Source organism: Amblyomma americanum, chromosome 10, assembly GCF_052857255.1.
Source record: "Amblyomma americanum isolate KBUSLIRL-KWMA chromosome 10, ASM5285725v1, whole genome shotgun sequence".
In the NCBI taxonomy this organism is placed as follows: domain Eukaryota; kingdom Metazoa; phylum Arthropoda; class Arachnida; order Ixodida; family Ixodidae; genus Amblyomma; species Amblyomma americanum.
In genome coordinates, this window is record NC_135506.1 from 130,156,653 (window position 1) to 130,184,470 (window position 27,818).

The following is a 27,818-nucleotide window of genomic DNA, read 5'->3' on the forward strand; positions in this document are numbered from 1 at the left end:
TCTTGTCGCAGTAGCCGCGTGCGCACCCAGCCCGGCCTCCTTCTTTCCTCTCGTGTGTGCGTGTGTGTGTGTGTGTGTGTGTGTGTGTGTGTGTGTGTGTGTGTGTGTGTGTGTGTGTGTGTGTGTGTGTGTGTGTGTGTGTGTGTGTGTGTGTGTGTGTGTGTGTGTGTGTGTGTGCAGTGAGTTCACGGGTACGCGACGCGCCACCTTTGCTCCCCTAATATGCCATAGGCGTCTGTTGTGTTCCGTTCTCCCCGATCGCCCGCTCCTCCCTTTTTTCTTTTCTTTACTTTTCTTTATTTCTTTTCTTTTTAAGCCTTCTGTGTGTCAAGTCCCATGCTATAAGAACACGCGCCCATGCACTGTATGGTCATTCTTGAAAAAGATCGTTCCTCCGACCGAAACGTCGAGTAAAATAAAAATGTTTTCTTAAATGAAGCGTACACTTCGATGTATATTATTTTAAGCAGTGAAGTACCTCATGTTTTCGCAACTACTTTTCTTCAATGGCTGCCATTAACGCTTCAATCAACGTTTTCTGGAAATATCCCCTCAACGCGCCAACATGGGCCCTGATTGGAGACTCTCAGACGAAACACATATACAACCACTTCGACGCATCTAGCCTGTGTGCCTGCAGCCTTCATCTCGCAACCCGGAGCTGAAATCACTGACGTGGGGAACCTCCTGGACTTCGTGCCTCCCAGTGTAAGAGGACTGATACTCCATTTGGGAACGAACGACATCTACAGGACAAGCATGATCTGCACAGCACGGCCTGATATCGAGGTGATATACGCCACATTAGTTCTGCTGCGGGCCCCTAATCGCAGACTTGGTTCCAGAAATTGGCGGATGGTGGACAAATTCAATCAGCGCGCCACCGGGTTCAACAACAGACTTATTGAATTGTGTGCTCAGAACCAAAATGTCTTCTACATCTTTCACTCGCTGGAGGCATTCCCCGCTACCAGGGTCCTAGCTGCTGATGGCGTGCACCCAAGTTGCGGGGGAGTTTTGTTGCTCGCCTGGAATGTCTTCAACGTTATCCTCAGTGCTCGCCGGCAATACTTGGCCCCATGGCAAGATCACCTACCATCAGAGAAGATTCAACGACCCACCATAGAGCACAGCACCCGAATAGCTGCCAGCTATTTTGAGGTCACAAGCAAAACCAATGAAGAAGCCGGGGCACCCACAACAGCAGATTTCCCGACCATTGCGGAAGCTGAACAGATAATTAAAAATAAACGGACAGCTGGGTTGCAGGACCACCGTCAGAAGTGTCACCCGAAAAACACGTCAAGAATTTCAAGTGACGCCGGACGCACGAGAGAAAATACGACCACTTACCAAGCACTTCTACCCACGCCATCACACAGATCACTGCACTGCACCATGTCTGCAAGCGCCAACGAACCATCAAGAGTTCCGGCACCAGACACTACCACCAGGAACCCATACTCAGCACCAAACCACCCGACATCCGCTGTGGTGGGCGATACGTCACCGGTTGCCACTCCGACAAGCCCAGAATCACGGAGGATTCCCATATCAACAGCAACAGAACCAACTCTGGGCTCCCAACAAACTTCCGTCACCCTGCAGAACTTCGGTCACGAGGTCGCCACGCCGAAACAAAGGTATGACCCCAGACGACGCTGTGGCTGAAGCAAACGGCTGAAGTTAAAGGAAAACTGACAGGCCGACCAGGATCACGCGCCCGCCATTTCTTCTTCTGCCAATGTCACACGCTCTAGGAATAGTTTTAAAATTAAGAAAAATTACTGACAAGCTAATCAGGCACGAGCTCCACCTAAAATTTCTTCAAATATATCTTAAATCAGAAACTGTACCGAAGGGTCTTCTTGTATCCCTATCGCCATCCATGAGTAACCTTTCAGAATCCCATCGAGAAGCATTGAGCAAAGAACTACTTGAAGCTTCTTTAAACCTCCTGAAAATAACAATTGAGCACTTTAGACAGATCTTAGCATCAATAATACTCGAGGAGAGGCGGGCGCGTCACAGCATGGTACTCTCAGCATTCGAGACAGATGAGCTTGAGGTCTTTCAGTTGAGCAAAATTAAGCAAATTTGGACGAAGAAACTTAAAAAATTCCCTCGTGATGGCATCGTTGTTGAGGCAGGTATGGAGCGCACAATGGTATTTAAACTGGCAACGCACATATCCCCACCCGACAATAACAAAGAAACGATAAACGAACATACAACCACATTAGATGGAACACCTGGAGAGCCACACCTCCCGGAAAATATAATCAATCTATCACGCGGCCTAAAATTCTTTTATCATTCCCCGCCACTGGCCTATTCAGAGCAAGGAGCTCATGAGCCAATGTAGTTGGCTCAAGACTGAACTTCGGTCTTTTTCCAACACCTTGAAGTTCAGTCTTGAGCCAACTACAGTGGCTCATGAGCTCCTTGCTCTGAATAGGCCAGTGGCGGGGAAGGCACCGCCGGAAGATCGTGAGCGATGCCTGCTAGAAGGAGTGGACGCGTTAGCCAGAACGGCTTCCGATAAAGCCAGTGGATATGGGTTTACGGTCAACAAAGTGGTGAATTACCTCAAACAGAACGACATTCGTTTGCTGCAAGCCGACAAGGAAGGTGTTTTTGTGGTGGTGCCTAAGGGAGTATATAATGAAAAAGCGTGCCGTGCAGTTGAGAAAAACTTTAAACGGTCAGAACTCAAGCCTGTGAAGGCTAAGTCAAGAGCTGTCGCCCTCTGCAATGAATTGGAGCTGCGAAGGTTAGCAAAGTCTATTAGTGACTGTAAGGGCAAAACTCTTAGCATGTTTTTTACAGCTAAGACCCACAAAGAAGGTGTACCATTCCGTTGTATTGCAAGCGAAAGGGGATCTTGGCGACGCCTTGTTAGTCAGTTCCTGCTGAAGCATCTTAACCAGCTTGGGGTCACTGATCCTTTCGCAACGAAGAACTCTTTGGATATAATTGAATTTCTTGACGGTAATCGGAAAATTGGGTATTTCTTTTCTGTTGATGCTAAAGATCTTTTCCACTCCATTCCCCGCAAAGAATTGTTCACAGCCGTTCAAGCATGCATTGAAGAAAGCGGGTGTATATCTTTTCAAAACGCAGCTGGTGTGTCAGTAGGGAATTTCATGACATTGTTAGAATTTTATCTTAGTTCCACAGTTGTGCAGTTCCAAAGTGGATCGCTTATACAGAAGAAAGGAATTTGTATTGGCTCGTGTGTGGCCCCGGTTCTGAGCAATATTTTCCTTTCAATGATTGATCGAAGTGTGAATGAGCAGTTGAACAAGAGTAGGGTAATGAGAGTTTTCAGATACGTCGATGATTATTTAATCCTACTAAAAAACAGGACACACAGTCCTAGTTAGGCACAGTTAACGAGGTTCTAGGAATTTTTAGTGAAAACGGAAAAGGCTTAGAATTTACACAGGAGCTACCTGAAAGTGATAAACTGCAATTTTTAGACCTGGGATTTTCCATAACCAAAGAGAAAATTTGCTGGATGTACCACCCTCGTGCCCAAAAAGGTTTTTTTCTTCAAATGAATAGGCACACTCTATGACAGTGAAGCGAGCCATTGCTACGTCTGGTTTAAACGCCGCCATTGCGAAATCCTATTGTCCTACCATGGAAAGGGGCTTCCACTTGCAGATGGTAAGGCTTCAGGATGCAGGCTTCCCTCAGTCTGTCCTGACTAGAGTGGTGGAGTCCCTTCTGCACATTATAAAAGGCGTGGAACGCAAACAGCCTATGCCTGTTGAGGATAGAATTAGGCCAGAAGTGGTGCCCTACTCGCACCGCGTTGCCCATAACCTGAAAAAAGTTGCATCAAAATTCAAAGTTCCAGTTCTATTCTCTGCTCCCTGTAAGCTGACCCCATTATGTCCTCGTGTAAACTCAGAAAAAAGAAACGAAAAAACCTGCGGAACCAGACATGCCCGTAGGCACGTAGAATGCAATGAAGGATTGTTTATGAGATCCCACTCGCGTGTGGGAAAGTGTATATTGGACAGACGGGGCGTTGCCTGAATGAAAGGTTGAGGGAGCATGAGCGTTCAATGGGGACGGGAACAGGTTCTAATCTGCCTCTTCACTGTAAGGGCTGCGAACAAAGCACCTGCGGGCCCATTCTTGAAAGAACTGTAGTTTTATGTAGAGGCCGGGATCGAGTGTCCCGCGAATTAAAAGAAGCCTTTTTAATTAGTAAAACGGGCCTGAGTGCCGTTAGCGATGTTTCTATCTTCTTGTATAAAAGCAAAGAAGCCTTTTTATGAAAGTTTTCCTGATACGCACACGTGTACAGGTGCTGTGGTTTTTTCCCAGTGTAATCTGAAAGGATGAGTGCACAAAGCCTTTTAGATGGCTTATCGTCTCAGGTGCTTTTTCTGGTTTTTTAAGGTTTTAATGTTTTTTGGTTGGTCGTAATTCTTTCAGATCCCAATCAGTCATGTTTCTTTGGCCCTTTACACCACGTGTCATGCCTGTTATTGTTCTTTCTCCGATCTTATCATTTTTAACTAAGTCATGTTTTTAGCGTTTTTTTTTGGCGCTTTTATGACCCTATTCATCTCTCTGACGCTTGCTGCAGCTGATAGGTGGTGTGACGGTGAACCTATATATTATGTGTTTCTTTCAATAAAAATCAGTTGTCAGTAGCGCGTTGTCCTGTCCACCTTTCTTGTGATTGTCTCTTATTTTGCGCTAACGTTTTTACATAGAACTACGCACTAACTAGCCCAGCAACAAGTGTTCCTTGTGCATTTATGCTTTTCATTTGAGGTTGGCTGCCACTGTATTTAAGAAGTTGTAATCGCCTCAATAAAACCAGCTGTGAGTTCAGCGCCGTGTATGTGCACTTGTCTCGTCCTTGGTGTCTTGCGCTGCCGAAAAACAATGTCACACGGACTTGCCCAAGCTTCTACTGTATCGACATACATAGCCAGCATATCGGCGATGGTTTTATTCAGGCGCTCGGTAAGTCTGTTGGTCTGCGGATGGTATGAAGCTATCCTTCGGTGCCTGGTTTGGCTGTGGTCGAAATTTGGTGGTCGAAATTTCCGGAGCCCTTCACTACGGCGTCCCTCATAGCCTGAGTCGCTTTGGGACGTTAAATCCACCATAAACCCATAAACCAATGGAGGCGAGATATATGAAGTATCAGGGCAAAAAACTCGCTGTCCCAATTCCCATCCCAATTCCCATAACCTAGTTCATCAATCTTCTCCGCTACGTCCCAGGGGAGATATGTGGAGTCTCCCCGGGTCCGCTTCCCCGGCTGTGGGTCGCTATGTAGCTTTTACCTCCCCCCCCCCCCCTCATTTTTTGCATTTTCCCCACCTACGGATGGTGAAATTATATTATTGCCTTCCGGCCTTATAATTTAGCTTCAGATAGGATTAAGCCTTTTGCACGTTAGTGGTGCAGGCGTGTGATTATTATTTTCCTTCTTTTTAGGCCCAACCTAACGAAAAGAAAAACTATCTTTACCATGTTTTTCTTCGTACACGCCTGTCTACTGCACTACAAGATTTTAAGATGGAAAGAAACAGGTTAAATGCCGAACTAAGGCGAGAAAAGAAAACCTACTATCAAGATGTGTTCTCTGATATTGCTGGCCGTTACCCAGATACCACTTGGAAAATTATCAATACCGTTCTCAGCCGCGGAAATACCTGCCGTTCGCCCGAAAAAATACGCCACCAAGATAAGGAAATAACCGGCAAAGCCTTAGCAGAACACTTTAACGAATACTTTTAACATTGTATCACAGGACAGCAACACTCCGATTCGGCGCTCACAAATAAATAGCACTAGGGAAAGCCTATTTTTGGAGCCAACAAGGGAAACAGAAACTTATATGAACATTATGAACTTAAGATGATGATTATGGATTTTTATGGCGCAAGGGCAGCTATGGCCAAAGAGCGCCATGTCACAAGGTATTTTTCTTTTTCTCATGGTGGGGTCAAAGACCCATTTCCCAAGCATTTCAACCTAAATAAGCCGAGCACCAGACCAGGGGAAAGCTTGTACCCATTGTATCACCGGTGGGTACCCAGCGGCACTGGGGATCGAACCCCGCACCTCCCGGATACGAGGCGGATGCTTTATGAACTTAAGTAATAACACTGCGTTAGACGTTAACAATATGCAAGTCGGGCCAGTAAAGTATGTATTATCAATCAATCAATCAATCAATCAATCAATCAATCAATCAATCAATCAATCAATCAATCAATCAATCAATCAATTTATTTTTCGCATGGAAAAATACAGCGAAAAAAAAGGTGACTGAAGAAAAAGCCGCTTTGTTGCGGCTTGACTAAGCTCCAGTCACCCATCACCCATTAGCAGCAACGAACAATCCTCTTATGTGAAAAAATACACAGCGGAAAGAGAGAGAGAGAAAAAAAGGGAAGCATACATCAGAAAATACTGGAACTGAAAAACAAAACAAAAAACAGCAAAAAGCAAACAAACAAACAAGGCATATTACATTAGTGCAATACCACTACATGTAGTGGTAGCAGTATACAAAATTTATATGAACCGGTGTGTATCCAGAAGGCATGAAGCAGACTAGAGTGACAGGAACTTAACATCAAATTATAGGCCGATATTCATTATACCCATATTCTCCAAGGGTCTAGAAAAGCTTATTTCCTGTCGCATCACGCGGTTTTTAGATAAACACAACATTTTGACTGAAGCCCGGCTTGGATTCAGGAAAAAAAAAAATCATCCGAAACAGCATTATTAGCAATAAAAGAGGCAATTGTGGAAAACATTGAAAATAATATTTACACGTTAGCACTCTTTATTGATTTCACGAAGGCTTTGGATTCCTTATATCGCAAGATAATATTATTCATACTATCGTCGTATGGTATTCGTGGGATGCCGTTAGAACTGATAACATAATAATTAACTGGAAGAAGCCAATCTGTATGCATAGGCACTACGTGGTCATCCTTTCTGCCTGTTACATGCGGTGTCCCACAAGGCAGTGTTTTGGGACGTCTTCTTTTTAATGCTTACATTGTAATGGGACCGACAGGCGCAGCGCAGCGAAGAAGCGGACGAGTTCAAGCGGGACAACGAAGAAGCAGACGAAGTGCAGCTGGGTTTTTCGAACAACGCCTGTGAGTGTGCCCGTCGTGTCGCCGGACAACCAAGACCAACCGACCTGTGCTTCAAATAAACGCCTTGACACTTGGTGGAGGTGCTGGGTTCCCGTCCCGGTCCTCATCCTGGAACTTCGAAGTGGAACGCTACTCGTCTCCGCCACCATGCCGGAAGGTCCGAGTGAACCATCGCAGCCCCTCCCTGCCACCGTACTCTGTCACGGGGTGCAGCGCCAGCGTGACCCTTCTCCTTTTAGTGGCACCGATGACCAAGACGTCGACGATTGGCTGGCCTCCTATGAGCGCATCAGCACTTACAATCGGTGGGGACGATTCCGTGAAACTTAGCAACGTCCTATTCTATCTAACGGACGTTGCCAACCTATGGTTTCGCAACCATGAGGCCGACCTTCCCACCTGGTCGTCCTTTAAAACAAGCTTCGCCGACGTTTTCGGCCGCCCCGCCGTCCGGAAGCTTCGCGCCGAGCAACGTCTTCGTGCTCGATCTCAGCTCCCTTCCGAGACGTTCACAAGCTACATCGAGGACATCGTTGACCTGTGCAAGCGTGTCAACCCCTCCATGTCCGAAGGGGATAAAGTCAACCACATACTTAAAGGCATAGCCGATGACGCTTTCCAGATGCTGCTGGCGAAGAACCCCACCTCCGTCGCTACCGTCATCCAGGCTGTGCCAAAGCTTCGACGAACTCCGCAAGCAACGCGCATCTACGCGGCAGTCCGGCGCGCCTGCGGGGGGTCTTGCTGGCTTGGCCCTTGGTGGCTCGTCTGCTGAGCAGTCCCCTGTTCATGCAGCAGGTTAAAGACTTCATTCGCGAAGAGGTCGCTCGCCAGCTTTCTCTGCTGCATCACCTTCCCGACCCCGTCTGCCCTCCGCACGACCTGGCGCCATCTCTCACGCCCACTCTCCGTCGTGTTATTCAGGAGCAGGTCGCTGCAGTTCTGCCATCCAGTCCCCCACCTCCTCCTGTGGCAGCGCCGCTCACCTATGCTGAAGCAGTCACCGGTACACGGCGGCGCTCGCCCACCTCTGCCGCCTACCCTAGCAGCCCGGCCATTTATGCTCCACCGCCGTCTATACCCCCGCCGCAGGTCCCGGTTCGTCGACCCCGCCGAAACCCTACGAACCCCTGGCGTACCGAGGACAATCGACCGATATGCTATTCCTGCGGTCTTCCGGGCCATGTCGCACGCTTTTGCCGTCAGCGATCTCCTCGTTCTGGCGATTTCATGCGCAATTTCCGCTACGATTCCGGGCCGCCCTTGCCTAATGTCTCTTCTGCCTCCTCTACACATCGCTCCCAGTACCCCTACTCGTCGCTCGCCTTCCCCTCGTCGACGTTCCATTTCTCCGATGCTCCGCCGCCCGGACCCTCTCCCAGAGGAAAACTGACTGCCGCAGTTCAGGAGGCAAGAACTGCGTGTTTTGCCAACTTTTTAAGTCCTCCGTGTTCTCCTGCTAACGTGATTGAGGTGTCTGTTGAAGGCGTCCCCGTTCTCGCGCTAGTCGACACGGGTGCTGCAGTGTCAGTAATTAGTGATGCTCTTCGCCGCAAACTTCGTAAGGTGACAACGCCGCTGTCTGACTTTTCACTACGTACGGCCACCTCTCAGCGCATCCACCTCATCGCAGCCTGCACGGTCCGCGTTTCTATCAACAACGTCGCCTATACCATCGAGTTTGTTGTGCTGACCGCCTGCTCTCACGATGTCATCCTCGGCTGCGATTTCCTCTCGACCCACCGTGCAGTGATTGAGTGTGCCCGTGCGGAACTTGAGCTTTCTCCCCTGTGTGATGTTTCGTTGTGTGACCTACCTGTGCGCTCCGCTAAGCTTCTTGTAGCTGCCGACACCGACATACCTCCCTCCTCTTCAGCCCTCGTTCCGCTCCGCCCGGCTCTTTCCTCAGCGGCCCTGTTCTTTTCACACCTACCGCAGCACCCACTCGCCATCAGCGCCTCCTCATTCCATTCGCCGTTGTCTCGATTTCCGATGGCCACTGCGCCATCTATGTCACCAACCCATTTTCTTACCCGTCGTTTGTTCTTCGCGGCGAATGCCTCGGCTCTATTGAAGAACTGGACCCTGCTCTTGCTTCCGAGTTCTCCGATACCCGTGCCTGCTCCCCAGTTACTGCCTTAGCCTGTTGTGCGACAGCGCCCGATCCGATTTCCATCGACGTCTTTCGTAGTAACATCGCTCCCGACCTTCCGTCCGCTTACCGTGACCAACTCTTGGAACTTCTCTGCCGCTTCCGCAACTCTTTCGACCTTTCCCAGCCCTCCTTGGGGCGCGCATTGGCCGTCTCTGCAATGCTCCAGCCACATTCGAAAGGATGATGGACACTATTCTCCTTGGCCTCAAATGGGAAACTTGTCTGTGTTACTTAGATGACATTGTCGTTTTTTCCAAAGATTTTCCTTCCCATCTGCACCGCCTTCAGCGCGTACTCACTAGCCTTACTGACGCCGGCCTCCAACTAAACTTGAAAAAATGTTACTTCGGTGCAACGCAGCTCACGATATTAGGCCATGTCATCTCCAAAGACGGCGTTCTTCCTGACCCTGCCAAACTTCGCGCCGTCGCTGACTTCCCCAAACCAACCACCTTAAAAGAACTTCGCAGTTTTATAGGCTTATGCTCATATTTTCGCCGCTTCATCCGAAATTTCGCCAGTATCATCGCCCCTTTAACGCAGCTTCTTGCCGGCAGCCCGAACCTTTCGTCTTGGTCCCCCGCATGCGACACCGCGTTCAGCACTTTACGTCGCCTGCTGGTCTCTCCCCCCATCCTTCGCCATTTTGATCCCGCCTGTCCGACAGAAGTTCACACTGACGCGAGCGGTGTGGGCTTGGGCGCAGTTCTTGCCCAGCGAAAGCCTGGGTATCCGGAATACGTCGTCGCTTACGCCAGCCGCGCCCTCACCAAGGCGGAATCAAACTATTCTGTTACAGAAAAAGAATGTCTCGCCATCATTTGGGCAATTGCCAAGTTCCGCCCTTACATTTACGGCCGGCCCTTCTATTTCGTCACAGACCACCACGCCCTATGCTGGCTATCCTCCCTCAATGATCCTTCTGGCCGACTCGCCCGCTGGGCTTTACGTCTCCAGGAGTTTGATATACACGTCATTTATCGCTCCGGCCGCAAGCACTCGGACGCCGACGCCCTTTCTCGTTCACCACTTCCATGCGAGTCAACCTCTGCCCTCGTCTGTGCCTACGAATTCTCTTCGTTCAACATCCCTGATATGCTCTCCGAACAATTGAAGGATCCTTGGATCACCTCGCTGCTAAACTTCCTGAACACTCCCTCGCCGCATCCTTCGACCCGGACCCTTCGCCGCCAAGCCCACCACTTCGCCGTTCGTGATGGCCTCTTATACCGCCGTAATTACCTCCCCGACGGCCGGAAGTGGCTGTTGGTCATCCCTCGACACCTCCGTGCTACAATCTGTGCCTGTTTTCACTCCGCTCCACAATGCGGCCACGCCGGTGTACTGAAAACATATGCTCGCCTTCGTCAGCGATTCTACTGGCGAGGTATGTACCGCTACATACGTCAGTACATTCGGTCATGCATCGCCTGCCAACGTCGCAAGAAACCTCCCCACCCCGCCGCCGCTCCTTTGCAGCCGTTACCTTGCCCTGGCCGTCCCTTTGACCGCGTCGGCATTGATCTTTATGGCCCGCTTCCAACTACTTCGGCTAATAATCGGTGGATCATCGTTGCCGTTGACCATCTCACCCGTTACGTCGAAACGTCGGCTCTCAAATCTGCTACCGCAAACGATGTCGCTCACTTCATTCTACACAGTCTTGTTCTTCGTCACGGCGCCCCGAAAGAACTTCTGAGTGACCGCGGCCGTGTTTTTCTCTCGGACGCCGTCGAGGCCCTGCTCAAGCAATGCCAAATCGTTCATCGCTACACCAGCGCCTATCACCCCCAGACCAACGGCATGACTGAGCGGTTCAACCGCACTCTGAGTGACATGCTCGCCATGTACGTTGACACCGCCCACTCCAACTGGGATCAAGTGCTCCCGTTCGTCACGTACGCGTATAACACGGCTACTCAGACAACAACGGGGTTTTCTCCTTTCTTCCTCTTATATGGCCGGGAGCCTACATCCACCATGGACACCATCCTCCCTTATCACCCTGACCCTTCCGAGACCACCTTACTCTCCGAAGCTCACCTGTATGCCGAAGAATGCCGGCAACTTGCCCGCTCTTTCACCACACAGCAACAATGGGATCAGAAGCACCGTCGGGATTCCCCGGACCCTCCAGCGTCATACCCATCTGGCGCCCTCGTTTGGCTCTGGGTGCCTTCCTCCACTCCCGGCCTCGCCACGAAACTACTGTCTCGCTTTCACGGACCTTACCGGGTTGTCCACCAAACTTCTCCGGTGACTTATATCGTTGAGCCGCTCGTTCCCTCTTCGGACCACCGTCGCCGGGGGCGCGAAACTGTGCACGTTGAGCGCCTGAAGCCTTACTATGACCCGCCCATCCTCTCCTCTCCGTAAGTCGCCAGGATGGCTCCTTTTCGGAGGGAGAGTAATTGTAATGGGACCGACAGGCGCAGCGCAGCGAAGAAGCGGACGAGTTCAAGCGGGACAACGAAGAAGCAGACGAAGTGCAGCTGGGTTTTTCGAACAACGCCTGTGAGTGTGCCCGTCGTGTCGCCGGACAACCAAGACCAACCGACCTGTGCTTCAAATAAACGCCTTGACAACATAAATAATATTTTTACAATTAACCAAACAGCGAAAATTGTCATTTATGCGGATGACTGCAGCATTCTAATCTCTAGTCACATTGAAGATGAATTGATTAACAATACAAATGAAATACTTGAACAACTCCATATTTGGCCACAGTAGAATAAACTAAAAGATAACGCAAAAAAACTAAAGCAGTGATTTTCACGGCAAGAAACAAGTCACTCAAATTTAATCATATCGTTAAATATTCTGGAAAATAAATTGATATTTTACATGAACATAAGATCCTAGGAGTTATTTTTTCATCTCATCGCAAGTCCATAGCCTCTGTAGAACACTCTCTGCAACAACTGGGGCACTCTCTCGTTGCCGAAAACTTCTCCCTACGAAAATAAAGCTGCAAATATATTACGCTCTATTCTCATATGGTTTAAATTACGGTAGCTTTAATTGGCTTACCATAACAAAAACAAACATTAAAATATACTTGCACGACAAAAAAAGGTCATTCGCTATATTGCCAATGTTTCGTTCCTACACTCGACCCAAATGATATTTCCCTCATACAGAATCATCAGAGCTAATAGCATATATGATATCAGTATTTTGCGTTCTTTCTTCTTAATTACTGAGCAGAAGAATTTCTTGGTACAAACTGCATGTCTTACGCCCCCCCTACCCTCAAAAAAGCAGTTATACTTACTCGTAATACTGAATTATGGCATACACCGCATTTCCGCACAAAATACAAATTTCAGTCATTACAGCAAAACCTCCCACAAATCTCAATAAACATCAATATGCCAAGATAATCTAATTTATACAGCTTCAAGAATCCTTTTCGAAACTATAAGTAGTCGCGTTTCTGATATATGTTTGCTTCACTGACCTATTATTTCTCGTACCTGTATGCTATCTTGATTTCACTTATGATTGTATAAATCTACAGTTTTATTCAAATATATATGTATGATGAATTCTTGGGTTATTTCTGATAATATTTGGAAACTAAGCCTGTTTGTGTTTTGAATACTACTCAAAGTTATTATTGTATAGTATCTGGTTTTATAGATATATCCATTGTTTCTCGTAACTATTGCTAATAACTATGTCGACATTGTCTTGTAGAGGTTTTCTGGGCCATGTCAAGCTGCGATTCACAGCTTTAGCCCCGATATCCTTCCAAACTTCTGGTAAAATAAAATAAAATAAATTGAATGTCCGTGATGACCACATCGGGCGTCGAACGTCCTGGCTCTTGGATTGCACGTCGTCCTGGGCCTCAGGTCACGGCTTCGTGGGGTATGGGAATCGTGGGTAGAACGTGTCATCGAAGCTATTCTCGGTAGCGGCGTCGTTTTGACGGCGGTTCACGTCGTAGTCGAGGTTGTCATTGTATGCAGCGTCGGCGTGCGGCATGGTCGTCGTATGATCTTGGGTGTTTCACTCGGGAGCAACCTCACCTCCAATGGTTGGTGTCTTTAGTTTTCCCTTCGGGGGCTGGGGTCCTTCCTCGTACCGTGGCTCCGTAGCTGCGCCGTGGCGCCGCAAAGCGTGAGGTTGACAACGATGGTGAGCGCGAAAGGCGGTTTGGCGTGTACTCCTCTCGACGCAGGTACTCGGCGATTTCCTGCGGACATTGGCCGAAGCGTGGCCGTGGGACGTCAACGGCAAATCCTCGAAGAGCGATACGTCGGTACGGGCAGTGACGAAGAATATGGCCGGCCTCACCGCAATAGAAGCGCATGGGAACAAGTTGTTCATGTCAGAGAGGGCATAGGGGTCGAAGTTGGGGCTGAGGAGTGCGTACTGCAGCGGCGTAGGTCACGGCCTGGGGTTCTGTGGCCGTCGGGGTGCCAAGTGCCTGCAGCACTTTTTCCCGTACCACGTCCATGACAGCCGCTGCTTGGGGCTGTGGAGAGGATGGCAGTAATCGGCGTAGCTCCTCGCGGACGATTTCGCGGATAACTTCCCACAGGTTATCTCTGGTGGTGGCCGTCGTGTCCGAATGGATTGCACAGGCACAGGAAGGACGATTTTACTACTGAGTCCCGACATCAAGGTTCTTCTCGATTGTGCAGCCTTCTTGCATGAGTTCATCGAGTGTTTTTGGCGACTGGCGGAAGAGGCTGGAAAAGAGCTGTCTTTAATGCCGCGCATTAAAAACTGAACTATCTTTCCCTCGGCCACCTCGGGATCGGCGCGGCGAAAGAGGTGTTTCATCTCTTCAACGTAGCCGCGCACAGGCTCGTTTGGAAGCTGGATATTGAACTCGAGGAGTCATCCGGCGCTTTCTTTCCTCACGACACTGGTGGGCACCTTAAAAAGTGTCTTCTTGAATGTCCCATGTCGTTAGGGACGACTCGTGGTTTTCGTACCACGTACGTGCTGAGCCCTGAAAAAATACTTGTCCAGTTTTTGCTGCATCATCCCGCTTCATGAATGATGCCACGCGCTCAAATTGGTCCAACCATTCTTCGGGGTCTTTGCCTAAGGATCCATTGAAATTTGGCGGCTCCCGCGGCTGTTGCAGTATGATCGGGGTCGACATCTTTGACGAGGCTGTGGTGCTCGTAGCAACGTCTTTTCGTTGTCCGGTGCGATCCAGCAGAGCCCCGAACTCAGACTTCTCTCCCTGAAGACGTCAGGTGGCTCGGTTGACTGCTGGAGTTTCATCCGGTGCGATGCACAGAGGGCTGGTGTCACGACTTGAAAGGCGTCCGGAACATGGAAGGCCATCCAGCAGCTCCACCAGTTGTCATGAAGTGGCGACTTCAGTCCAGAGGGTAGAAAAGCTGCGGAAATGGTGTCTAAACAAAACTCTTTATTTGGGCTGACTTGCACCTACGATGGACTGAATCACTCGGCGGCGGCGAAGCGACAAGCGTGCTCGGCGGTTGTCGAACAGAAGTCCCGCCGCTGTCGGCCGTGCTCAATTTAAAGCTGATAGTTAACTTTCGATATGAAGCTTGAAACGTTCCTAGAAGATCCTGAAACAACGTAGAATTAGCTCTGTCTGGATACGATCAATCGAGATAAATCTGGTCGGGTCTTGCATCGCAAACAAAACGATAAAGCGGCGTGCCGGCAGCTTTGAAGAACGAATAAAAAAACACTGCTAAGATTCGCGGCAGTACTGTGCAACCTTGAGGTAGATGCGTGGATCATATCGGCGGCGAAGCAGATGAGCGATTATCTGTGAGTTGAGAGTATGACCGTGAAGGATGGGTCTGTAAGCGATGAAGCTGAAGTGACATCTTGCATGTTCTGTTTGCCTCACAGTGGTCGGTGACCTCACTGAAGGCATTAAGTTGAGCTCACTCTTGCAGAGCGGGTAGGGTTGTAATACGAGAGAGATAAGTTATGGCGCGCGTATCCTCCCGATTGACTCCTTCGAGGGAGTCTCATTTTTGACGGGAGAGGCGAGGAAATTGAGGCTGGTACACTATCCGCGGCTGGAGGATGGAGCGCAGAAGCTGACTGCCATTTTCAGAACGCGTGACTTCATGCGAGATACACTTGTAGCTTAGCAAGCGGCGTCTTGGCTGTGACCACTGCTGCTTTGCTGATCACTGAAACGAACAGGCAACGAGATTTTTTGCTTACTTGTTCGTTTATCCGCGTGTACCTGTGATGTTTATAGATCCTTTTTTACGTCGCATTTTTGCTGCACTTTGCCTTTTAGTAGTATTGAGCGCCAATACAAATTACTTTATCCACCTGCTCTGACAAAAAAAAAATTGTTCGAGGCAGTACTGAATAAATAATTAATATTTGTACAGACGTGAAGACAAAAACTCCGGAAGCTTGGACGAAAACGAAGAAGTGGACGCGCGTGTTGAGTTTTCGTGGTCTCATACCCCCAAAATTCTGGATAAAAGCATTTTTGAGCGGGAAACCACTAATGGACGCAATTGTTTCATATAATGTAAGATTTCACTATAAAAATAAATATATCTGCAGATCACACGGGGGCAGTTTTAAGTTTGTTATCTATTAGCCTTTTTGATATCATCAAAAGCGCTCGCCATTGGATTTTTAACGGTAGTCTTAACTATTCGATGCCAACGATTGAAACATATCAAAAGAAAAATTTTGCTACATATCAAAAGAGTCCACCATTACCTTCAATATTTTCATTAGAGTATCTTACAATTTTGTATTCATCAAAATATTTGTTCGAGAATGTTGGACATTAGCGTCTTCCAGCTAGCGGCAGGCTATCTTTGTATGCCCGTGTCTCTAATTTTAACGTTTAGGACGTTACTGCTTGGTGAAAGTTGCGGAATCGACCCCCAAGCGTTCACAACGGCACCGCCACAGAGCCTGGAGCCTCGCCGCAGCCGCCTCGTTGGACCCGTCCGTCGCCACGCAGCACGCGGATGAGCCTCGCTCAGCGCTTCATGACCCTCGGCCGCTGAACGGCCTCCGTCGACTCGCAGCGCATCTTCCCAACCATACCGGCAGCCGCGGCCCTTCGGTGGCGCAGCGGGCGGGGACATTGACGACTGGATTACGCGCTACCAACGAGGAAGCCGATACAACCAACAGGACTCTGCCGCTCAACTGGACAATGCGGTTTTCTTCCTAACAAACACTGCCCTGATCTTGATTGAAAATCGCAAACATACGATGACCATGCGGGAGCACTTTTTCACCGAATTTAAACAGTGTTTCGGCGACTCCATCGCGCTCAAAGCGCGCGCCGTGCAAGCACTCGCCCATAGGGCGAAGCTACTCAGCGAAACGTGTACTACCTACAACGAGGAAGCCCTCAGATTCTGCAAGACCATCAACTCCCGCTTGTGTGACGAAGATAAGATAGGTCATCTCTTGAAGGGCATGTTTACAATTTTCTCGTCGTTAAAGACGACCTGGCGACCGTCTCCAACCTTACACGTCACATCCGCAGATTAGAAGCTCTGAAGACACACCGCGTAACGCCAAAACTATAGGGAGGCTCGCGAAAGTGACCAGCGTAGCAAGCATTGACGATAACCTTTGCTTGAACTTTCACATCACCTGCGTCCTGTAACCCGTATCTTTCGGGAAGGGCTGCCTCCACACTGCCTTCACTGCCGGACTTTCCTCCATCAATGGAGCCCACGTCCCCGCTTCGGGCGACTGCCCACGCTCGCGTTTCGATCGGCCTCCTTCGTCACTTGCGTTCCGGTCCGTGCTTCGACAATCGCACGCGAGCTCCCCTCTCTTCCAGACGACCATCTCGGCTTGCTGATCATCGCGACAATGCATACGTTTATTCTACGCCTCCTCACATTTTCGAACCCTTTGAGGAATTCCCACCCCGCCCCCGTTTGCTACCGGTGTGGCGTTTGCGGGACATATTTCACGATACTGTCGCAGTCGCCTGATGTCACGGTACGGACGGCCCATGGGTCTTGTCGCACCCAGTGACCTCCCCTTCGCCACACCTTGGCACCGCGCGACCACTTCCATCCTGAGGGCGTCCGTACACCACTCCCCGGCCCCCGACCGAAGTTTTACTCCACCGCCCGTCTCTCGTGCGCGCCATTCGCCGTCATTACGGGGCCGCTCCGTAACGACAAAGACAGAGAAATTAGTTCCCGCAGCCTATACCCGTGAGGTCGCTGGATACCGTTCACTGCTCCCAGATATTAATCTTTTCGTTGTTATGCTGAAAAACAAGGTTTATGTGTTTATAACGGTGACGTTAGTTGACATGACGTTAGTTGACATCTATGACGTTAGTTGACATAAGTGCAACTATTTCTGTTATGAGCTCATCTCTTAGAAAATGCTAGGCCGTAAAGTAATGTTTTTGTGGGACCGAAGAGCGACTTATTTATGGAGCGAACGGCGCCTTGTTGTGTCTTGTAGGAGTGTACAGTGTCATGGTGTGTCTGAGCGGAACAATGTTCTCGCGGAATTCGCAGTGCCGTCTCACTCAGCGCATACTGTTATTCTAGACTTATACTTTCTGCGTATGTGTGACGCCACTGCCGAATGCCGTAAGGGCGAGATAAGCGTTGAAGGTTGCCTTCCATCCAGCTTCTTCGAGGCATTTCCGATTTTGCAGATGTGCTTCGTGTGTCCGCAGGTACTATCGTGCCTCCGATGTCTATCTATTCGGTGCGTCGTCCTCCAGTCGCGTGAATAAGGCTTTCGACGTTACAGTAACGCCTAACTATTGGAACTGTGCGAAGCAGTCTTGCGAATCATTCTAATGGAATCAGTCTTGGTTCCCAATTGATTGGTGCCGCTGATTCAATGCTGCACACTACTGTGAAGAAATAACTGCAGTGTCTGCAGCCGGTGCTTTTGCCAACTGGGATGAAGCTTGCCGCATTTAGTCAAGGCGTCCCGCCATCAGTGGCTTTAGTAACGGATGCGCAGGGCGGATCGGTTCGCAACAGCGTATGATGGTTAGCAAGTCGCTCAGCACAGCGGAGCGTGAAGCTTTGGTGGACTTGCTCTTAAGTATTTTTCCGTGTTTGAACGACTCTCGTAGCCTGACGCTGCACACCCCATTCCCGTGTACCTTCCGGTCATGCCACTGACTCTGGATATGCACACCTGATTCGCCAGAAACGGAACAGCGTGGTGCCGTCCGAGCGAAAAGTCATAAATGAGTAAGTCCACGAAATGTTACAGAAAGGAGTCCTGCAGTACTTGGGCGGCCTCTGTTATTCTTGCCGGAAAAAAATATAGTACATGACAGTTTTGCATGGATTATCGCCGCCTCAGTGCCATAACCAAAAAAAAAAACGTCTACCCACTTCCCCGCATCGATGACGCAACCGACTGCTTGTTCGCCGCCTCGTACTTGTTATCTGTCGATCTGCGGTCGGGCTACTGGCAGATAACGATGCACCCAGCGGACAAAGAAAAGACTGCCTTTGTTACACCCGACGGTTTGCTTGGATTTAGTCTTATGCCTGTGTATGTGCCCGCAACGTTTTAGAGATTCATGGTAGCCATAATACTACCGGACTTCAATTGGCACATCAGGACCTGTTATTTAGTTGATGTTTTTATCTGTGGCGAGACATTCCAAGAGTACAACCAGCGCCTCGCGCTGGTCCTGTACTGCTTGCAGCAAGGTGGCTTTGTTCTAAGTTCTAAGAAATGCCGTTTTGGCGAGCGTCAAGCATTGGAACTCAGTCATCTCGTCGAGCGGAAAGGCGTCCGACTTGATCCTCAGAAGTCTGCGGCCGTTGCAGCGTTTTCAGAACCCCTGAATGTGAATGAGCATCGCCGTTTCTTATGGCTGTAAAACTCTAGTTTGGGCGAGGTGGTTCATGTCGAAAGAAAAACTGGTAATGGCGCAAGAAACGGGGACACAAAAGGACACAAAAGTGGTAGGAGCGGACATCAGCAGACATATCAGTGACCCTCATGTAGTTTCCATACACAGTTATGTCGACGATTTCACGGTCATGATGAAGGACAATTCGGAACAGGATTTAGACGCTGCCGTCACGAGGATTGTGTCCGTTTTCTCAAGCCACGGCCAGGGTCTCACGTTTACCAAGGAGGTCCCTACGGACGGCCAACTCCAGTTTTTAGATATCAAGTTATTGTTTCCGGAAAAGGTCTCTGTTGGATGTGCAACCCGCGTTCTAAGAAAGGCTTGCTACCATTTGACAGCGCTCATTCAAAGCTTGTGAAACGCGCGATTGTTTCTAACTCCCTGCAATCTGCCTTAAACAAATCCTGCCCCCACATGTTGTCAACAAGCTTTCGCACTCAAGTTGAAAGGCAAAAACAGGCAGGTTATCCGCTTTGTCTAATTTCGGCGGTTTGCGAAATGCTTTTGCAGAACCTTAAGCAACTCAGCCGCATCAGGGAGCCGGTTTTGCATTCATCAGTAACAGTAATACCGTATATTCACAAGGTGTCGCATAATATTAAGAAAATAGCGAGCAGACACAATGTTCAGGTTGTATTCACCGCGCCTTGTAAGCTTTCAAGACTTTGTGCCATGACCAACAGAGAAAAGCGGCCGGCTTGCACCATAAAACACCAAAAAAAGTTCACGCAATGCAGGACACAAGTGGTTTATGAGATACCGCTTAGCTGTGGCCTCGTTTACATCGGAAAAACAAGTCGTTGTTTTAATGAGCGTGCAAGTGAACATTCCCGAAACTTGCGCAAGAACGAAAGGAGCTTCCTCGTTGACCACTACAATAGCTGTTCTAAGTGCCGTCCCGAATTCGACAAAAATATATTTTTGAAGAGTGGAAAAGATAAAACTGAGAGAGAGATTGTTGAGGCATATTTCATCAAAAGAGCTGGAAACAAATGCGTTAGCAGGCCTTCCATTATTCTTAGCAGTGCCGAGACGTCTTTTATAGAAGGTTTTTTGTAGTTCGCGGATTTCCCTTGGTTTTTTGCTGTTGTTTCGTCCTTTCTTTCGGTATTTTACAATTTTTAGTTTTTTAGACGCTAAGACGACTGTTTTTTACAGGAATGATATTCAGTTTTTATCACTTGACGCTAGGCGCTGTATCTTCAGACTTCATCCCTCATTATTGTCATCTTTTTTCACGTGGTTTTATCTCATTGCCGTTCAATTCGTGCTCTTTTTCGCCTTCACGCGTTTCATAATTTGGTAGTGTGGACTTGTCATGCCCCTTGGATGATGTTGTTATTATTTCTGCTGGCCAGAAAAGAAGTTGGCTTCCCAAGCTCTGTGTAGATTAGATTCTGTAGTGATCAGCGTTACTTTGTTGCCAGTGTTCGCATGAATTGCCGTTTGATATGTACAACGTTTGCGCATTTGTTGATATGGCTTGGTTGTGGTATAAAAGGCAGGCTAGGTGCAATAAACCCCAGTTGTAAGTTGGCGTCAGTCCTGTCTTTTGTGTGCCTTTTGTGTCCCCGTTTCTTGCGCCATTACCAGTTTTTCCTTATGGCTGTGGTCACATTTCCTTAGATTTGTTCCTTGTTTTGCTGACTTCGATACCCGCTCACGTGCCTACGCCAGAAAGACGTTCCGTATACGAGTGGACGTCGGAGTGCGACTTGTCATTTCGCCAACTCAGATTTCTCCTAGAGTCGCATCCTCTTCTCCAGCACTTCAGCCCGTTTGCTTCGACGGAGGTCGACACTGACGCAATTGGTGTCGACAATGATGCGGCGCTTGTCCAGCACATTGATGAGCGAGAACATGTCATTGCTTACGCCAGTGGTCTTTAGGCAAGCCTGAACGCAACTGCATCATTATTCCGTGCAGCGGGTTTGCCGTTAACTATAAGGACGGCCTTTAAAATTCGTAACCGACCACCATGCCCTATGTTGGCTACCCAATCTTCGTGATCCGGCGAGTCGTCTTGCTCGCTGGGCCCTCCGACTGCGAGAATACGTCGACACCACCTCGTATAAGTCTGGTCGACGACACGCTGACGCCGACTGCCTCTCCCGGTTACCACTTGCTACGACGCTTTGTGATACTGATGATTTCGACCATTACGTCTTTTCTATATAACCGGAGTTTCCTGATACATCATCCATGCTTAGCAACACAAGGACCAGCCTCGAGCAATTCCTTAACGCCGCGCAGGACTCTACCGGTGCCGGAACTTTTTGTCTGCATGATGGTCTCCTATAGAAGACCTACTCGCCAACCGGCCTTCGCTTTCTCCTCCTTGTCCCGGAGAGTCTCCGCTCCTCCATTTTGCGCGTTATGCAAAATGACCCAACTGCTGGACAGCTTGAATCTGCGACGACCCGCAACCGCACTCAGGAGCTTTTCTACTGGTCACGGATGCGCGAAGACGATTGAGAAATATGTAGCCAGTTGTGCCTTGTGTCAGAACCACGAACGTTTGCTTGGTGCTACTTCTGGTATGCTTCACCATGCGGCGCCTCCAAAAACTCAATTTGAGGAAGAAGGAATCGACCTCTTGGGCCCTTTCCCCAAGTCGCCCGGTGGCAACCGCTGTATCATGGTCTGCGTGGATTATCTCACTTGTTACTGTGATACGGTGGCCCATCCCGCGGATACGGCGCACGATTTCTATCTTTACGTGCTACATTCCGTCATCTGCGACATGGACACCAAAGAGTTGTCATAAACGACAGAGGCCGCCATTTCACCGCCGACGTCACCGAAGACCTCTTTTTGTGCGCATTCCATTTCCGACATTCGACCCCTTAACACCCTCAAACAAACGGGTTAACGGAGGGCACCAACAGAACACTCACCAATATGCTTTCTATGTAAGACGCTTCGAATAACAAGAACTGGGACTCTGTTTTACCCTTCGTCCCCATACGCTTTCAACACTGCTTGACATGAAACATCAGGTTACACTCCATTCGTCGTCTTTTATGCGCGTTCCCACCGCCACACTTCCGACGCCATCTTCCCATTCTTCACCAATGACGATCCGTGCTTAGCGGAGACTGTCTGGCTGCAGAGGCTTGCCATTTGACCGTCTGAGGACTCTCGCATCCCAAGACGGCTCAAAAGCTCGCTACGACGGCCGCCATCGCCATATAGCCTACCTTCCTGGTGAATTCGTCTGGCTTGGGGCAATCAGTCAGAAAGGGCGGTTTACTCCAAAAGCTGCTGGCACACTACACTGGTCCTTATGTCATCGTCGACAGCCTCAGTGATCTGAACTACCGTAATGTGTGCCTTACCGCCAGGGGTCGACGTTCCGCACAAAATGAAGTCACGCAGGTTGCCTGGTCGAAGCCCTGCTATTCTCGTGACAATGCCTGACTCGCCCAGCGGGCTTCGCCTGCGGAGATGGCAAGTGTTACAGACGTGACGACTCCAGAAGCTTGGACGAAAACGAGGAAGTAGAAGAGCATGTTGTTTTTTCGTGGGCTAGTGTCTTGCAGCTAGCGGCTGCCGTTCTCTCGGTGCCTGTGTATCTAATTGTAACGTTTCGGACGTTACAATATGGCCAAAGCGAGCGGTTGTCACTTCTGCGAGTGCTTCCATGTTCCCCGCCGTGAAAACGGCAGCGGAGACATTGGAGAAAAGTATGGCAGTTTGTCCTCATTTTATTGGCAGAGTCAATGAGTTTCACCGTCATATTATAAAGGTTAGGAAGAACGCGCGCTCCCTAAATTCTTCTCGCTAGGTCGAATGTCGAATCTGCGGGCCGCTAAAGGGTCCCAAGAGCCTTGCATTTATTTCCAGCTGAGCTGCGAAGTGGTCACTGATTCACACTGAGGTGCGAAGTTGGTTCCCGTAGCCGCACGCGCAGCTACTGTGTTAGCGTCTATCGCGGCCTACAAGTCTGAGGTGGTTGGCGTTGTGCTTGAATTGGGGTTGGTCGTCAGCTGTGAAATATGGCGTCCGTTTGTGGCTGTGTTGTTCCATTAAACCGCCCGGCAGTTCGAGAGGCGCCGCTGAGCTGCACGGTCATGTATGTGCCTGGTCGCGAATCATCGCTGATTTATCGTGGCTGTGGAAGCCATTCGTTATTTCGCTCGATATAGATGCCGCTGCTTTCAAACATAGCGCCTTTTCCAAAAGTAAACAGGCCGAATGGTTTTTTCTTAGCCGTTTAGTGGACCACTTATGCCCCCTTGCCCCCACTCTATATCTTTGTAAAATGGGGCGAGAACGCGTGTATTCATATCCTGAGACCTTTTGATCTTTAGGGAAGCAGGAAAGGCACCACCTTACCACTGAGAGCCAAAAAAAGCCTGGTTGCCTTTGTGAAAGACGGTACCTAGGGTGCATTGATGCCACCCTGTTTTTCGAGGCACCCTAAACATGCCTTAACTGTGCGCTGTCCGCTTGGTGTGATATAACCTAATTTGTGCCGGTCCGTCCACTGCTAAGAGGGCGCATCGCGTCTTAATTTTGTCTTCCCACTACTTGAATATAGCGAGACGAAATAACTGGTCAAAGGATCTTTCATGATAAAAAGAGAGTAAGTCGTTGAAGTCAAAAGGCCAGGGGACCGCTGAATAACCACCGCAACTTGCGTCATGGGCCGGGCTGTCAATCGAAGCTTCAAGCGTTCCCCATTTCTTTCTGGCGGTGAGCAAAATTCTTTAGAGAATGCGTAAAGACATCGGCTCTTGGCCACTGATGTCTGCTGATAGGGTTGGCGCCGTTGGCCCGGGTCGGGGTTCTCAGGGTTGAGCACACCAACGTGATGGGCACCCAGCACCTCCATCAGATGGAACGTGATGGTCAGGGAAGCAGATGGAGAAAAATCGATGAGCAGCCTGGCTGGCGTTGGCGGAATAAATGTTTATTTGCCAAACCTCTGCTTACAAAAATGTGACGAAAGTCGCGAACAACGAACTGTCGCTCGCCATGAATAAGCATAGGCCCTGATAAGCAGTTTGCCGCTCTGGCATGTCGCCGTGATCAAAGTTCGGGATCCTTGTACACGAATGACAAGGGTTCAGTTGTTTGTTGTTTGGTCGTCCTGTTGAGTAGCAACTGCTGTTGGGTATGCAAGATTATAAGGTCTGAATTCCATCGTTACGCACGCCTTCTGAGGGAGCTCAAGGTATCGACATTTCTAAACTGCAGCTTTATGATTTCATCGCCATGTTCATCCGCTGAATCTTTATTATTTTGTGTAGCATGTGATATGCGCTAAATTGGTTCAGTGTAATGTAGTTTATTTTGATAAGTTGAACGTTTGTACCACTTGCTACGGTTCCATTTTTATGGCCGTATATTTTGCTTTACACTGACTGAGCTAGCTGCGTCTTAGGACACTGCTTTTAGTGGTTTTCTCGCTGCTGCCAATGCCTGATAAGTGGGGCCAAGGACAACGCAAGCCGTGCTTGAACGGCTTTTCCCTTGACTTCTTTTTTCACTGTATAGTGAGAAAAAAAGGAATGAAAGAAAGAAAAGCTTTTAGCCACGAAACCGCAACGAGCTCTGAAACCCAGCGCCGCAGAGCGTCAAGAGTATGACTGAGAGAATTGCAGACAACGTTGCATTGTGCCCCCATCTGTGTCGTTGTTTGCCAGTGCTTCAATGTTTCCACGATGAGCGTAGTGCTCCGTGGATAGCTCAGCAGAACGCACAATCGTCCGTCCATGATTGCAGTTAATCGCTAAATTCGTATGGACACCTGGCCAGCATGCGCAACATGATACGCACCGCGAAGCGAACAGCAGAAAACATTTTGCGGTAGGGGAGAGAAATAAAGTGCATTCATTGAAGACTAACATTAAAACCAAGAATTCATAGCGGGCATTAGCGTGAGCAAAAGCTCTAAGAGTGCAACCAGGTCTGAAGCTCTGGTGGTGTGTATTAGCAATTTTTAAGCTGTCACTGCAGATGAGGTGGAACCTGTCTTGAATAAAGGCTATGATTAGGCCGCGGACTCTTCAATGATCATTTCTTACAAAAGTCGGCGGATGTTTTTCGGCTTAATTTAGTTTTCGAACTCCGGCGATTTTCGCTAGTTATGCGGAGAAAACGATAAAAGCGGTGATTATTGGCGAAAAAAATGTGAAAGTTTACAAAAACCCGCCGCGGTGGCTCAGTGGTTAGAGCGCTCGGCTACTGATATGGCGTATCCGGGTTCGAACCCGACCGCGGCGGCTGCGTTTCGATGGAGACGAGACGCTAAGGTGCCCGTGTGCTGTGCGATGTCAGTGCACGTTAAAGATCCCCAGGTGGCCGAAATTTTTCCAGAGCCTTCCACTGCGGCACCTCTTTCTTCCTGTCCTCTCTCAGTCCCTCCTTTATTCCTTCCTTTACGGCGTGGTTCCGGTGTCCGCCGATATGTGAGACAGATAATGCACCATTTCATATCCTCAAAAAATAATTTTCGTTTTTTTAAGTTTACAGAAGGGGTGTTAGTAGAAAAGAGGAGCATTTTTTTCCTCATTTGCGCACATGCAATGCACAGTTTCCTGTGGTAATAAGCTTGTTACCTCGTTCATTTTATTTCCATAGCATGCTTGTGTTGTCAGCACCCAAACTGAAAAACGCTCTTTGAGCATTGCTGCTAGAGATGTTAAAAGGCGCTAGGAGAATTCGGGATCGTCACAAAAATGCATCCTTTGCGCCGAGATGGCTAATCCCTTTTGTTATTATTTCAGCCGATTCAAACATTTAATCGCTCCATAATAAAAAAAAGGATGGTACCATGACAGGCCGGTATATTTCGTCTCTAATGACAAGACTTTCATAAAATGGACTCCACTACCTGCGCTTAGGTAAACCTAGGGCGCTCTTCGAAGACGGAAAGGAAGCCTTCGGAAAGGATATGAGTGTCGACGTGCGGTACTCTTGTGAATGGCTCCCTAGCATTTCCGTGATATAAAAAAGAAGGTAGAGGAAACGTTGTTCTGGGGTGACGGTCGTCGGCTGGCCTCAACATGCGTAGAAACCAGGCCTTTTCGTTTTTAACCAAACCCATATCATTTTTTTACCGGTAGGTGTTTATGGGTGTTTTGGGCTAGTTGGTCGGTCGTCGTTTCGTCCAACTAGCGCAAAACGACACGGGCGCAAAAAATGTTTAGCTTGTGTCCTCGCTCCGCTCTGGTGTTCATTTCTTTGCACGCAGGTAAAATCCCTAAAAAGTTTATGCGCTCACAAATAGCCATAATCTGTAGCACCTACGGCGAATTTCACTGCGCACTGAAAATCGGTATATCTCATGCCGAGTAATCGCAAGTAACTCTGCAGGTACGTGCTACCTCAGGCGACACTTAATGCACAGAAAAGCCGCCTCGTCGGTCAGAAATGGTCACTACACGTGAATCGCAGGTTTGCGCATTCTACCTGCATGACAGCAGCAGAGAAAAGGCTTACCTGCACCATTGCGTACAGCTGGCCTTTCATTCGTGTTGCCTGGAGCAGACTGCTGGAAAGTCTGCTAAAGTGGGGCGTTCGCTTTGACAATGGTCGACGTGGCGGATGACAGAACTATTTGGCGCAGCTGTGCAGGACAGCCCTTGGTTATTATTTCTCTCGCACTCCTCTCATATTGTCGGTATTTTTTCCTGTAGGGTGGTCTGACCGCACTGCTTTGTCGCTGGAATCAAATCTAACATCCTGCCAGTCTACAAATGCCAGCGGTGGTTGACACTTGTCAGTCTAGAAGCCAAATAACGAAGTCATTACAGAATGCCATGCTGCGAGGAAGCAGCAACATCAGGGGCCAAATGCCTATTTTGCGTAAGAAATATAGCCTTACAAAGTAATAAAAGCGAGCACGCGTACGTACGTTTAGTTGAGAAACTAAAAAAAAGAAGAGCTTGATAGTGTTCGTTTGGCACACAAAAAAAAAGCAAGCTCAATGAAATGCTACAATATCAGAACGTACGAAAGCAACTATTCCCTAAAGAAAGGCAGCGCGCGAGCTTCATGTCTAACCAAAGCGTGTTCTGTGGGAAAACAACCACCGCAAAAAAAGAATACTCCTTCTCTAATGTATGAGTGTTCTACGGAGGGTGAGACGTATGCTGGCCGCATGTTTTCGAAAGCCACCTTCAGATGCAGTCATCAGCGGAACGCACATAGCCCTTGGATGACTGCTAGCCTGGCCTTTGCGTGCTCGCGAGTTGCAGGACAGCTTCAAGCAGTTCATTCATTCATTGTTTATTTATAAGATATCTCCCAAAGGCAAAAGAATTCGACAAGTTCCCATTCCGCTTTCGTGTGCGCTGTTTCTGGTCGGTATCTCAGTAATGCTGAAGGAGTGTCCCCAAAATGATTTTAGCTAATACAGCTTCCGGTCTTGAAACAGTCGCATAAATGTAACTTATAGCCGAAAAATAGAGCAGTATTCTAGCCCACTTGTAACGGCCAAAGACTTAAAGGGCCACTGAACACTGTCTGGCCCAAAATATTTTCTGCTTCCGTGGTTGTGAGGCATCGTCGCCGGAACGCGTGGCTGCAAACATTTTTAGAAAAGACTAATTAAAAGCGGAGTTACAACCATCGGAATTAAGCTACTTCGCCATGCTCCTCTCCCTCCGAGATATTTCTCTCTCCCCCC

The 27,818-nt window shown here is 48.8% G+C and overlaps 1 protein-coding gene across 3 annotated transcripts in view; it reads right to left on the bottom strand.

Moving 5' to 3' along the window:
- The window catches only part of LOC144107920 (uncharacterized), a 137,212-nt gene extending 110,460 nt beyond the window's left edge, over positions 1 to 26,752 (bottom strand). The window contains exon 1 of one of the 3 annotated variants that reach the window (XM_077641155.1): positions 26,630 to 26,752. In XM_077641155.1, coding sequence (XP_077497281.1) covers positions 26,630 to 26,659 — 30 coding nt within the window. In that variant the 5' untranslated portion in view covers positions 26,660 to 26,752. The remainder of the gene's footprint in view (positions 1 to 26,629) is intronic. The other 2 variants (XM_077641154.1, XM_077641153.1) reach the window with 2 other exon arrangements.
- Between the last annotated feature and the right edge of the window lie 1,066 nt (positions 26,753 to 27,818).